Raw genomic sequence first — 14,574 nt, 5'->3', positions numbered from 1 at the left:
CTATATCAAAGCACCAAGTCCTACTGTTTTCATCTTCTAAATGTTTCCTTAATCCAACTTCTTCTCTTTATTACTCATTATCTCTTTCATTACTAGCCCCATTAAGTTTCCCAGTTTTTTTTCTTTTCTTTTTCCCACCAGGACAGATATACATAAAACACCAATCTGCGGGGCACATGGGTGGCTCAGTGGGTTAAAGCCTCTGCCTTCGGCTCAGGTCATGATCCCAGGGTCCTGGGATCGAGCCCCACATCGGGCTCTCTGCTCAGCAGGGAACCTGCTTCCCTTCCTCTCTCTCTGCCTGCCTCTCTGCCTACTTGTGATCTCTGTCTGTCAAACAAATAAATAAAATCTTAAAAAAAAAAAACAAACACCAATCTGCCACAATCACTTCCTATTAAAAATAGCATAGTGATGTTCTTTCACCTATAAAATAAAGTTCTAGCTCCTTAACAAAATATAAGGACTTCACAGACCCCACCCTCTTTTGTTAGTCTCATTTTCTGCTATTCATTCTATTTCAAACTTAACACTCAGTAGAACAAACTGCCTGTTGCCATTCATTCATCATGCTGTTTCTCACCTCTGCTAAAATGTGCTTACTGTCCTCTCCTCTCTACTGACCAACTCCTTCTCATGAATATGTATGTGGCTCCATGAATACTTACGTGGCTTCCTCATTACTAGAGTATGTAGGTCCCCCTTTCTTTATATTTCCATAATAAGATGTATTTACTTTTTCTGTGTTTGCCTTAGAAATAGAACATGAGTTTCCTGAGGGCAGAGGGCATTATACTCTAGTGTTATGCCTGGAACTGAGGAGATATTTAATAAGTATTTACTGAATAAAGGGATAACTAAATTATTAAAGTACTTTGTATCCATTCTTGTCATTCCTTTTTTTTATATGATGTCACTGTGTGGCATGGACAGTAATATTCACCAAATATCCATGAATTTCTCTTATACTTTGCATCCTTTCTTGAACTGAGGTCTCAGCCTTATACACAGTTCTAGACACGGGGCTATAAGCAGAGGTGATGTGGGTCACTTCCAGTCTGAGATCTTTAAGAGCAGTGGCTGGTTTTCTATACTCTCTTCTCTGCTTTGACTCTTCTGGAAGTCTTGAGATGGTGGCAACACAACACTCTGGGGGCAGAAACCCAGGACAATGGACATGTAATGGGAGTGGGAAGTAAGCCATATGGCGTCAAGCCACTGAGATTTCAGGATTAATTTGTTACCACAGCACAATCGAGGTTATCTTAAATAATGCTCATTGTTCAACATTTATAAATTAATGTCCATCTTATTACAAGCATAAGGTTGTATTGAAGTTACCAGTATGAAAATCTTTTTCTAAAGTCTCCATGATATGTAGGCTTAGGGAAATCTGCACCATGTGACTGATATTTCCCAACTAGCCTGACTGTTCCTAGCCAGCCCTCTGCCTCAAAGCCTCTGCACATCAGAGTGTGCTTCGCACTTGATTTGTTTTCCATTCTTGCCCAGCTTAACATACAGGTAGAGTAGTTCATCTAAGTAAAAGAATATTTTCCTACACAAAAAATCTCCCACACTTATTCACACATGCTCTAACTTTAGATTTTGATCCTTGGTTTTTTTTCTGTTTATTGAGAGTTTTTTTTAACTTTTTAAAATTTAAATTCAGTTAATTAACATATGATGTATTATTTGTTTCAGGGGTACAGGTCTGATTCATCAGTCTTATATAATACCCAGTGCTCATTACAATACTTATCTTCCCCTATGTCCATCACCCAGGTACCCAATCCCTCCACCCCCCCACCCCCCACCCCCAAACAACCCTCAGTTTGTTTCCTATGCTTAAGAGTCTCTTATGGTTTGTCTCCCTCTCTGGTTTCATCTTGTTTCATTTTTTCCTCTCTTCCCCTATGATCCTCTACCTTGTTTCTTAAACTCCACATATCAGTGAGATCATATGAAAATTGTCTTTCTCTGATTAACTTATTTTGCTTAGCATAATACCATCTAGTTCCATCCGCATCATTGCAAATGGCAAGATCTCAATTTTTTGATGTCTGTGTAATATTCAATTGTGTATATATACACCACACCTTCCTTATCCTTTCATCCTTGTTATAGCTGAAATTTCTCCAAAGAATAGTAACATATTCCATGGCAATTGCAGTCTAAGGTCACCAGAGACTCTCTCCAAAGTAGTCCTGGCAGTCTCTGAAGCCTTCCTAAAGTGTCAAAGATGTGTGCATATAACTTCTGCTAACCGACAATTACCAATATTCTCATCATAACATAGGAATAATTCCATTCTTTCCCACTATTATCCTGTAAAATACACTGGTTTTCCCAACTAGGTCTCAAATATTATTGAACTATGGTTGTATCTTTTCTCAGTGATAATTTTTTTTTCAGTTGAAAGAGACAAAACATCTGACTTTAGGTGTGGCTTAATTTCAGCCTAATATGTTATCAGGATCCATCTTTTAACTCAAACAGGCTTTTCCCTGCTTTTCATGCCCAGAGCTCCCAGAGCTGTACCCTTCCAGTTTCTAATCCAGCAGAAAAGAACAAGGGTCTCTGCCCCTGAAGTCTCAGTGAAAGAAACTTTGATTCTCATCTGCTCTGAATGGATCCTGTTCCCATCCTTGAGCCAACCCCTGGGGCCAAGTGAATACAACGCACTAATTAGCTTAAGCATTCTCACTTCCCTGAAGTGACAAAAAGGAATGAACTTCAAGGGACTCAGGTGGCCTGAAGGAACCTAATGGGAAAATTTTTGGAGAGAAATCATAAAAAGTTCATCACAAATCAAGAGGGGATGTTGGTAGAGATGGCTTCCTTTATCCTCTCTATATATTTTGCTGGAATTTAGAGACAACTTCAATCTAGGGACTTAGAATTTTTCATTATGCCCTGTGTGTTATACCTAGATCATATTCTCTCTCTCCTTTCTTTGAACTTCTGTACATTATTCTTTTCTCCCGTATGCTACCTTCTGTTTCAGTTATTTGTATGTATTTGTCTCCTTGATTATATCATCAGCTACCTCAAGGCAGGAACTAGATTTGAAAATTGTGGATCCTGCCTTGTGCCTTTCACATATGAGACATCCCCAGTATTCAACTAATAATAATTTGTCAAGTAAATGAAGGGATAAGAAATGAGTGGGTCTAATTCATACTATCATCATTTCATGGGAACATAATCCCTATGGGGAGTATGTGTGTAAGGTTCTACTACACACACATAATAAAAACTGTATGCTAAGTACCATGGCAAACAATGGGGATGAGGAATAGTAATTAAAAAACAAACATTGCTCTGCCCTTCAAAAGCTTATATTCTAGTGAAGACAAATACACTGAGTAATTAGGGTATAATAAATGCTCTAAAGGATGATTATAGGGTATTAAGAAAGAGTAATCGATTTTTTAAAAATTTTTTTATCCATTATTTTTATTAACATATAATGTATTATTTGCCCCAGGGGTACAGGTCTGTGAATCATCAGGCTTACAAACTTCACTGCACTCACCATAGCACATACCCTCCCCAGTGTCCATAACGCAACCACCCTCCCTATACCCCCCTCCCCCTAGCAACCCTGTTTGTTTGGTGAGATTAAGAGTCTCTTATGGTTTGTCTCCCTCCAGATTGTTGTTCTGATTGTTTCCAGATCAGCTCTAGATTGACTACCTCAGGGACTACCAGATTTGATGGAGGTCTGTTAAATTTAGGACTGTTTGGAGGATTAATATTAGATTCCCAAATAAAGTTTCCAGATTCAAGAAATTACGCTTATATTGTGCTAAGAAAAGACTAATTTTGTTCTCTTTCTCCTTATCTCTCTCCTAGCCTGAAGTTCTGGATCAAATACAAAATTTAAGAGAGTTGTGGATGGATAATAATGCATTACAAGTGCTACCTGGGGTATGTAAGTTTTTATTATGACATGTTGTCTAGAATCTATGTTATATATTAGTTATAATTAATAATAATCTTCATTTATAAATCTCAGTGTTTGCCTTTCAATGTAAAACATTTATTTGGTCTCCAAGTGTTTTTCATTAGTTGGTGTTTTTTTGTTGGTTTTTTTTTCCTCATATACCTTCTGTGAATGATGTAGGTATATATAATGTATGAAAGATTTTTCTTGTTCTCGCAGGATTACATTTTTCATCTCTCCACATACTGAGTTTTAAAAGCTGAGAAATTTATATTGCTATATATGGAAAAAGAAAATGCTACATATAAAATCCAAGTCTTGTTTTTACAGAATCAAACATAGTCCTATAGGTAACTAGATAATTGTTTCTGCTCATATTGTTAGAGCTCTTCCACAAAATAAAAATCTTTCTCTCAGTTTGGGTGATTTCCAATAGAATACATTTAAATTTTTGAAAATGGTATATGACAAATTACAAAGAGTTAAAAATAGGCCATTAAACTAGAGTCCTTTTTTTTTTTCAACTAATAGACAATCCAGTAATATCTCCCAAGTAGAAGGTTTACCAGTCAACTCATTGAGTATGAACGTTCCTGCCTTTTCCATTCAGAGAAAGAATGGCTGCATGAAATACTGCCTCTTGCCACTCATAATATATGCACTCAAATAAGCATGTACATACACACACACATCAGCCGCAGTGTTCCTGTTGGTAATAGCCAATTCCAAATCCCTTGCATTGGGCTAAGCAGACAGAGCAGCTGGATTTTTAATAACTCTTCAGTCACTGAGATTTAGATGTGTGTTGTCAAAGCCAGTTTAATTCTTCTTTTGACTCGACATTAAAAATTCCTTAAAATGATTGCAAAAGCAACTAGAACAAGAGGTTTTTCTCTTTTGAACAAGCATGAAGCCACATAAAGGAGAAAATCTGGCAAAAGATTAAGGAAGAAAATGCTTTCTTCTCTTATCAAAAGAATACATTTATACTGTCATCATAGATACAAAACAAAAAGCATGCACATCATTTATATATTGATTTATTTAAAAACTATTTATAAATACACCTCTATGAACCAGAAACTAAGCGAATGTTAGGGTTACAAAGATAATATCTTCAATGACCTTGAATATATTTATTTGAGGAGCTCACACATAACAGGAAAGATAGATATGGATTCCACTACACATAGTAGAGTCTGATTTGTGCCATATTCAAGGCATGTACAGATCCTGGGGCAATACAGGTAAGACACTTATCTATTCCCTGTGCAGAGATGAGGATCAAAATATGTGTCTAGTTGGAAAAGTCTATACCTGCCTCTTTGACATATTTATTAACTCAAAAACACTTAGATAATGCCTAGCTCATGATAAATGCTAGGTGTTTTACAAATATTTATTCACTAAATCCTCATAATGAGCTTATGAAGTAAGGTTTATTACCATCCCCATGTTATGGATAGATGGTGATAATTCAAACCAGAACCAGAAGCTGTTGTTCAATATGATGTTCCAGAATGCCACTGCTCTAGAATCAACAGAAGGCAAAATGGGAATTACGTTCATCTTACTTTTCATAGTCATGACATTTCCAGAAATCCAACCTTGAAAGTCAGCTCAGACCTCAAATTCTTTAGTAAGCTTTTTATCTAAATGGAAAAGTGGTGATCAAACTGTCCATGAAACAGATAATGCTGCCTAATTTGTCTGTTTCAAGAGTAGATTTTTCTTACACACTACTTTAAAAGTAGATTTCTCATTTTATTTTTTTTTAAGATTTTTTTTATTTATTTATTTGAAAGACAGAGATCACAAGTAGGCAGAGAGGCAGGCAGAGAGGGGTGGGAGTTGGGGAAGTAGACTCCCTGCTGAGCAGAGAGCCAGATGCCGGTGGGGCTCGATCCCAGGACCCTGGGATCATGACCGGAGCTGAAGGCAGAGGCTTTAACCCACTGAGCCACCCAGGCGCCCCATAAAAGTAGATTTCTCATTTTAGTTAGTGCACTTGAGTTTCATATTTTGCTCTGTTCCTTGTGGGAGTATCCCCACCTCCTTGCCATAAAGAGGCATGGTTTTCTGAATGTCTATGCTGGCGAATAGTTGCTATGCAAGTACCTAGATACACAAGTCCTTGAAAAGCTAATCTTGAATGCAGGCTTTAGCTATCCTGTGTCTATCAGTTTCACAGAATGATCATTCCTAAATATTTAGTGTCACAAGACACAGAGGAAAAAAGCAAGTTCATCTTGTTATTACTTCATGTATCATAATATATTAAATTACTTGTAAAATACTTTTGAAAGCCTGAGCTATCATTTTGCTACTCTGTTTTTCATAAATCAGAGAAGCAAGTAGATGATGATAAAAAATTAGTCTTCTACATAGCTGTCTTTTAACTGTCCCTCTAAGATCAATCAACATGTGACTAAACAACCCATTGAACCTGTGTTTATTCTTAAACAAACTTCAGTATCTTCTTTTGTTTGTGACGGCTTGCACTCCTTTCATTTGGTGTTTACTGCTCACTTATAGACCCCTTTTTGTCAAGGGGTTTTGGAGCAAGATTCAGTATCCCCCAAGGACTCTGAGACATTGGACTTCAAAAGCCTTTATCATTCCAGGTTACTATTGCCTTTATAAGGTGTTTGAAAGTGAGGGTTTAGAAAGGCTCAAAAATAAACACCAAAGTGTAATTTTGCTTCTAAAAATGATGTTTAGAAATTTTACGCCAAAATATTGAGTTGCACTGCAGATAACAATGAAAGAGCTTTCAAGGGGTAAAGATATTTTCTCACGATAAAGCAACAAAAAAGAAACACACACACACAAACACATACATCATTCTTTTTTTGCTCACCAGAAGAGAAGAATGAGCCATGGTAACATAATAGCTCCTTAGGGTGGAAATCTGGAAGTAAAGTGACAGTATTTTTCCAAGTGACTTATTTCCAGGCATGGGGGGAATTCAGAGCTCTGACCTAGTCACCCAAAGTACTCGGTTCCTAGCTTAGCAACCCCTCATCTACTCTGAGACCCTGCTCACATTCTCTGCCTCCACCCGGAGTGAGGGAGCAGAGCTAAAGATATGTGCTGGGTTTATTAGGGAGTTAGAGTTCAGTAACTGACAAGATAATCAATAGACTTTGTAGTATGTAATCTGGGAAAAGTGAGTTTGAATTTTAGCTCCACCCCTTATTGATGGGATAATCTTGGAAAGTTACTTGTAATAGATGCTGGCATGCATCATCCTCCTGGAATGAAGAACTGACTCTATTTCTGAAGCTTCTGGGAGTGCTACTTGCAGGTCTCCAGCCTCCTCAGGAGTTCCTCCAACTGAAGAGAACTTCTCCACCCAGGGTCACATTCCTATTCCATAAGACTTCCACCCAATGACCAGTGATAAACGTCTGGCTCCTCACCTTTTCCTCAGGACAACTGCAAGGCAATCCCAATTTCATGAGTCTTGAAGGGCCAGCTGCAGACTTCTCAAGACGTCATCTCAGTTTCTTCATCTGGCCAGCCGTGCTTCCTTTCTCCCCTGTGTCTTTCACTGGCATCGATCCTAAGAACACTCTCTCATAAGCTTCTCTTTGTCTCTGTTTCCCAGGGAACCCAGTGTGTGCCATTACTGAATTACTAAGCTATAATGTGTGTTGAAGTACAGACTCTGATTCAGTAGGTCTGGAACAGGTCTGAGATTCTACATTCCTGACAGGCTTGTAGGTGGTGCCAACGCTGCTGGTCTGCAAAACGCATTCTGAGTAGCAAGGATATGAAGTCTTAAATCAAATAATATATATAAAGTGCTTAGTGCAAAGGTTGTGCTTGTGTGCATAGTAAGTTTATTTATTTATTTATTTATATTGTCAAATAATTAGAGACAATATATTAAAGTGTACACAGGTAGATTAGATGAACAGATAACCCAGTGAACAGGGACTTGTGTAGGACATTTGTTTGGAAAACATGCCCTGAAAGAAAATGAAAATGAGGACTTTCATCTTGTTCTGACTCCTGTCCCAGCTAAGCAGCCCCTGTTACTTCTGTTATCGTACCACATGACTCTGTTCCTCCCTGTCCTCAGTAATTGGTTGCTCATCGATTTCCCCCACTTCTACATTTTTCTTGAGCCCATCCCCTTTTCCTTTTTTTCTTTTTTTTTCTTTTTTAAGATTTTATTTATTTATTTTACAGACAGAGATCACAAGTAGGCAGAGATGCAGGCAGAGAGAGAGGGGGAATCAGGCTCCCCTCTGAGCAGGGAGCCCGATGCAGGGCTCCATCCCAGGACCCTGGGATCATGACCTGGGCTGAAGGCAGAGGCTTTAACACACTGAGCTACCCAGGCGCCCCGAGCCCATCCCCTTTTCATTCTCACTTCTGCTGCCTTAGTTCAGGTCCTTCTCATCTCCGCAGCTACATGTTTCCAGATCCTTGTGATGGGTCTCTGCCACTCCCCAAAAGAATCTTTCTTCCACAGTTCCCTGATGTTGATATTTTAGAGCACAAATCTGATTGTGTCATTCCCCATCTTAAAAACCTTGAACAGCTTTCCTTGCCTGTACGGCAGCATTGACATCTTCTTACATAACATGTAAGGACATTTAATGCCTGGCTTCCTATAGTCCTACAAATCGAATTTTCCACTCTTCGTCACACATGCCATGATTTTTCACATTTGCTGTGAACTTACATGTTGTTTTCTCTTCCAGGTATAGGTTCTCCTTTTTTTTTCTTTCTTTCTTTTTTTTTTAGATTACTTATTTAGTTAGTAATTTGAAGGGGGGCAGGGAGAGAGAGAGAGAGAGAGAGAAAGAGAGAGCACACACAAGTAGACAGAGCAGCAGGCAGAGGGAGAGGGAAAAGCAGGCTCTCCCCTGAGCAGGGAGCCCGATGTGGGCCTGAATCCCAGAACCCTGGGATCATGACCTGAGCCAAAGACAGCGGCTTAACTGACTGAGCCACCCAGGCACCCCAGGTTCTCCTTTTCTTGACAAGATTTTTCTTTTTTCTTTTTTTTTTTTTTAAGATTTTATTTATTTATTTGACAGAGAGATCACAAATAGAGAGGCAGGCAGAGAGAGAGGAGGAAGCAGGCTCCCCGCTGAGCAGAGAGGCCGATGCGGGGCTGGATTCCAGGACCCTGGGATCATGACCTGAGCCAAAGGCAGAGGCTTTAACTCACTGAGCCACCCAGGCACCCCCCCGACAAGATTTTTCTTCCAGGCATTTTGCAGCCCTGTGTGTCGATGGCATTCTCCACATGCTTTGTTTTCTTTTATATATTATACGGTATTATACTTATTTGTTTATTTGACAGTTTCCTTCACCACTATGAGCTCCGTAAGGATAAAGACTCTGTCTGAATCACAACAAGTCTCTTCTCATACTTAGTTGACTTATTCATGATTGTTCTCCCATGTGTAACACAAACCCTGACACATAGTAGACCCTCAAAAAGAACTGGTGAATGAACAAAATATTGAATCTCTTTAGTAGGATAAAGTCCAAATCATGATTTAAACCTTTCTTATGCGTTTGAAATTGTAAGAATCAACATATGTTGTTGACAACATATGTCGTCGACATATGTTGTTTTGGTGGTAATCTATCTTTATTTATTTATTTATTCTTCTGCAGCTTTGAGATTGTTGTGTTGAGATACCACAGAATTCACCCATTTAAAATATACAGTTCAGTGGCTTTTAGTGTACTAACATGGTTGTCTAGCCATCACCACAGTCTTATTATAGAACATTTCCATTATCTCCAGAAGAAACCCTGAAGCCACTGACAATCACTTCCATGTCCCCTTCCCCACAACGTCCAGCAACCCTGATCTACTTTCTTACTCCATAAATTTGCCTATTCTGGACATTTCATGTACATAGAATCACACAACAGGTATTTTTGCTATTGGCATCTTTCACCACTATGTTTTCAAGGCTCATCCATTTTGTAGCATATATTTGCATTTATTGCAAAATAATATTACAACATGTAGATCTACCACATTCTGTTTATCCATTCACCAATCAATAGGCATTTTGGTTGTTTCCATTTTTTGGCTGTTGTGAATAATTCCGCTTCGAACATTTACATTTTTGTGTGAACATATAATGTGTACTTGAGGATATGCCGGGGGATTTCTTAGTCATATGGTAACTCTCTGCTTAAAGTTTAGAGGTACTAGCAAACTGTTTTTCAAAGTGGCTGTACAATTTGAATTCCTGCTAGCAGTGTATGAGGATTGCAATTTCTCCATGTTCTTGCCAATGCTTGTTGTAGTTGCTTTTAAAATTAATTTTACAGTGTTGTGGTTTTTATAACTTTCAAATGTCTTATGAAAGTTTCTCAACTAATCCTGAGTTTATGCAATGTTATCAAGTCTATAGGGAAGTTAAAGATGTTGGTATACCTGGATATGTCAAAAAACAGAATAGAAACGGTTGACATGGACATTTCTGGATGTGAAGCCCTTGAGGACCTCTTACTGTCATCCAACATGTTGCAACAGTTGCCTGACTCTATAGGTGAGAATATTCTATTATCTGATGAATATTTATATAAAATATATCATTTGCTTTTTTTTGTCATAGTCCTAGTTTATTAACAGATATAGAGAATATACTGTTAGCCTGACTGATATTGATAAATTATCAAGTTCATTATTCAAGATGTAGTAATAGTATTTTACCAATATTTTGAAATGAAATGGTAACACTAGTTGTCAAATTCAAGAAGTGTCTCTCCTTTAAACGATCTTACCAAATTAACATATTTTTAAAATTCAGATCTTTTAAGTTGCAAAATGTTATTGTAAAAAGTGTATTTCTCAGATTTAGAGTAATTTGATAACCATGTATGTCTCCTTTTATCACCATAGAATTAGTGTTGCCATACGCTATTTTCAATACTATTATAACAGTGCTGTAACCTAGAAATAACATAAAAATGTATAATAAATATAAAATCTCTTGTGATTCTATTATTAAAACAGATACGTTGTCTTTTATATGCTGTTAAGATTCATGACAGCAGAGAATTTGTGTGTTATATATGTCAAGCACACAATCCATTTTTGTTACAAATTTTTACATGAGTAAAATAACTAAGGACTCCTTCGAATTTAATAATGAGCAAATCTTTTTGTATGGACATCTTACTATTATTTATGAGAGGACTCAGGAGGGTAATCAGCCAATTATTTAACTTCAGAGATTAGTTTGAATTCAATGTGTCATATATTCTGGAACTTATTAAAGCCTCTGAAAATTAAGTTACTACCTAGGTACTCTGATTGAAAGGGAGCAAGAAAACAAGGCAGTATTTCAAATTTTTTTCAATATCTTATTGTCTCTGCTTTCACCATTCTTTCATTGCTGATAGAAAATACTAGTTTTAACAAAGCAGGCTAGGTTTTTTTTTCTTTCTAATTGATAATTTTTTTATGTAACCACATAGTTTATAACAGTATTTTTCCAGCTCATTCCATTGTAGCACTTACCTGTGAGCTTTATTGAACACTTACACATTTCCAGTTTCTTTCTCTGAAAATTCTGATTCAGTACATTTGTGATAGGTCCTCTGATTTGTTTTTATTAAAATCTTTGATGAAACTTATAATCAGATGAGTTTAGAAAATACTCTTTTATGTCACAGAAGGTGAGGAAGTATAATGGTTAAAAGTGCATCCTTGGATTAAGAAGACAGAGATGACCTTCTCCGGCCAAGATAACCACTCAAATTACAGGCCTTGAACTCCCACTCAATCACCACTCCCCATCACTTCAAAGACATAATGAGAAGAGAAAAATGATTTATATTTGAAGAACATATTTTTGTTCCTTACTGCCTCCTCAGTACCAAGAGCTGTGTCTAGTTTATAATAAGGGTTCCTTAAATATTCAGCAAATAAAATAATTTAGCCATGCTTAAGAAGAATAAACATCTACACGAACCTGAGCTAGAATGGAAATCGAGCCATGACCCCACACCTGATGGGCTCCAGACCACAACAGCAGTGGTGGTGTGAGTTCCATTTATGCAGGGGGCGGGGAGTACCTTAAGCATAGCAGCAGAATCCAAATGTACAGGAAACTGAGGCAGCAGCTCCTTTTCTGTGAAGAGAGCCTGAAACAATCTACGATTAGTATGTGGAGCTGACACTGATGAGAACAGATACAGATTCACTGCTGAAAACTGTCGCAAGTCACAGCTAGTTTGGACCGGATCTGCACTACCCACATGGGATGAGAGTGCCGTGTTGCTAATATGAGACCTGGTTCTGAACTCCAGAAACCTGGTGTCAGGGGTAGATGACCACACAACTGCCAGACAAGGAGGGGTGAGCACAGATAAGGAGAAAATAGTCACCGTCACAAATGAGCATGCAAACAGAAATCTCAAAGGAAAACTAATGTTGCAACAACAACAAAAAACTCAAATAGGAAAATTTACCCAGGAAAAAAACCAAAGTCATCAAGCAGTATAAAAAAATGATTTTTAAGTATATGTAGATCCTCAAATAGACAAAAGTTACAATAACGGTCCTAAAAATAATAACATATAAAACAGAAACAAGAACTATGGATTATGGACTTGGGGAAGGTATGTGCTATGGTGAGTGCTGTGAAGTGTGTAAGCCTGGCGATTCACAGACCTGTACCCGTGAGGCTAATAATACATTATATGTTAATAAGAAACAAAAAACAAAAAACAAGAACTATGACTAAGAATAGGTGGTTATTAAAAAAAAAACAATTAGAAATCTTGGAAATGAAAATGACCCATAGTAAAATAAAAGATGATATAATTATTTGTTTAAAATATCTTCCTTTAAGGAAGCAGACTAGGAAATTAGCCTTCTGCTCTGGGGAAGACAGCGTGGATGGGTGATAGAAAACATTAGATTAGGTATTTGGCTGGCATAAAGCAGACTAGGATAGATAGGCAGTACTATGTATTTAACACTTTCACTAAGAATCTGAATGGCTCTCAAATGAGGAAAGTAACTTTGTTATAACAACTTATTCAGCCTCAAACTCTACCTTTGGGCCCTGTTGACCTTTCATTGAAAATTACATTTATGCATCTGCAGAGCTTCCAGAATCCCTGATTATACATGTAGAATGGTTGACTTTACTCCAAAAATTCCCCTCTTGGTCAAGAGAAAGATCTGGGATAAGAGACTGAGAGCTGTGTTCTAAGGCCCTAAAATAATTCATTGATTAAATTATTTTGGAAAGTTAAAAAATATATATATATATTTTTATATATATATATATAAAATATATATATATAACCATATTCCTATAGAAGCTGCAGAATCTCTCCAAAGAGCACTCCCTTGGATGGAATATGTGAGCAACAAAGTAGTCCTATCACAGCTGAGCAAGCTTCCTTTAAATCCACAGATATGGAGCTAAGCAGAGAGAACCAACTTGCTTCCGCCTGTAAAGCTGCAGAAGCTTCCAGCGGGTGACAGAGCCACCACTCCATTTTTCAAAAAGTCCCGTTGCATCAACCTTTTGGTTTTTGTCCCTAACGCGCCTCAAGATTTTTCACCACTACTTTCAAACTTTGGTGCCGTGATTCCCTTAAAGGCTACCTAGCAACTCGGTTTCATGGTATTTGCACAGCGATCTGTGACCCCGCCTGAAACCTCCTATGCCCCAGTCAGATGACATTGAGACTGCCAACCCTCCTCTAGCTTCACTGGTGGGCAGGTGCAGTAGCTTGATAAGGGCTACCAAGTCATAAAAAATTTAGCTCTAATCCATCACCCCCTGTTTTCTTGCCACAATTGATGAACAAGCTCTTTTCTATTTCCAAGGTTGATATTTCTTACATGCATACCAGCGAAGCTGAAGTGATTCAGTCACCCTTGAAACATAGATGAATATGGCAGTGGGGGAGCAAACTTCAGAGATAAATGACCCCGGTGAGAATTGTCCTGTTTCCCAGGTGCTGCTGTTTTCAGCAGTGTATCCTGAGGGCACAAGCTGATGTATTAAGCTCCAATATTTTGTAGATATTCTCTCACAGCAGTCTGACAGTGAGAACCTTTCTCCCCACTAGAGTAGAGATTCTGAGTGCTTCTACAGAATATGTAACTGAGCATACTGAAATTTAAAGTGCAATAACCGCTTTGTATTTCAGATCTATTCTGACTTACTCTATGACTTTAAGGAATCTTCAGAATACTTGAGGTGGGTGGGCGTGGCCCATGGCAGTGCTTCTCAAAGCGTATTCACAAAACACTAGCTGTACAAGGTACGCCGCACACTCACAGGCATTCCGCAATAACTTTGGAAAGTCACGTTGCTACATTAATATATTAAAATGTCCTAGAAAAACTTCATTAAAGAAATATGTTTAATGTTTAATTTAGCTTTTCCCAAACACATTTGACCATGGAACCCACTCTATCCATGAACACAAGTTTTCTGCAAAAAAGTTAACCTGCAGTATATATGCATATTTCCAATGCAAAACAAAAATTAACCACGCTTTGCCCTTGGGCCTTGGTTATTTAAGCCAGACTGATACTACATCGTAGCTGGGTAAAAGAAGCTGTTCTTCAATTACTCTGTGGCTATTACTCATTAAAACCCTGGGAA

At 37.8% G+C, this 14,574-nt stretch overlaps 1 protein-coding gene across 1 annotated transcript in view; it reads left to right on the top strand.

Annotated features, from left to right (window-relative positions):
* Positions 1 to 14,574, top strand: part of LRRC7 (leucine rich repeat containing 7) — a 558,156-nt gene that overhangs the window by 410,858 nt on the left and 132,724 nt on the right. Inside the window, exons 9-10 of the mRNA XM_080802199.1 lie at positions 3,859 to 3,933; positions 10,341 to 10,485. Of these exons, the coding sequence (XP_080658325.1) occupies positions 3,859 to 3,933; positions 10,341 to 10,485 (220 nt within the window). The remainder of the gene's footprint in view (positions 1 to 3,858; positions 3,934 to 10,340; positions 10,486 to 14,574) is intronic.

Source organism: Martes martes, assembly GCF_963455335.1.
Source record: "Martes martes genome assembly, chromosome: 4".
NCBI lineage: Eukaryota > Metazoa > Chordata > Mammalia > Carnivora > Mustelidae > Martes > Martes martes.
This window is presented reverse-complemented; position numbering and strand designations above follow the sequence as displayed.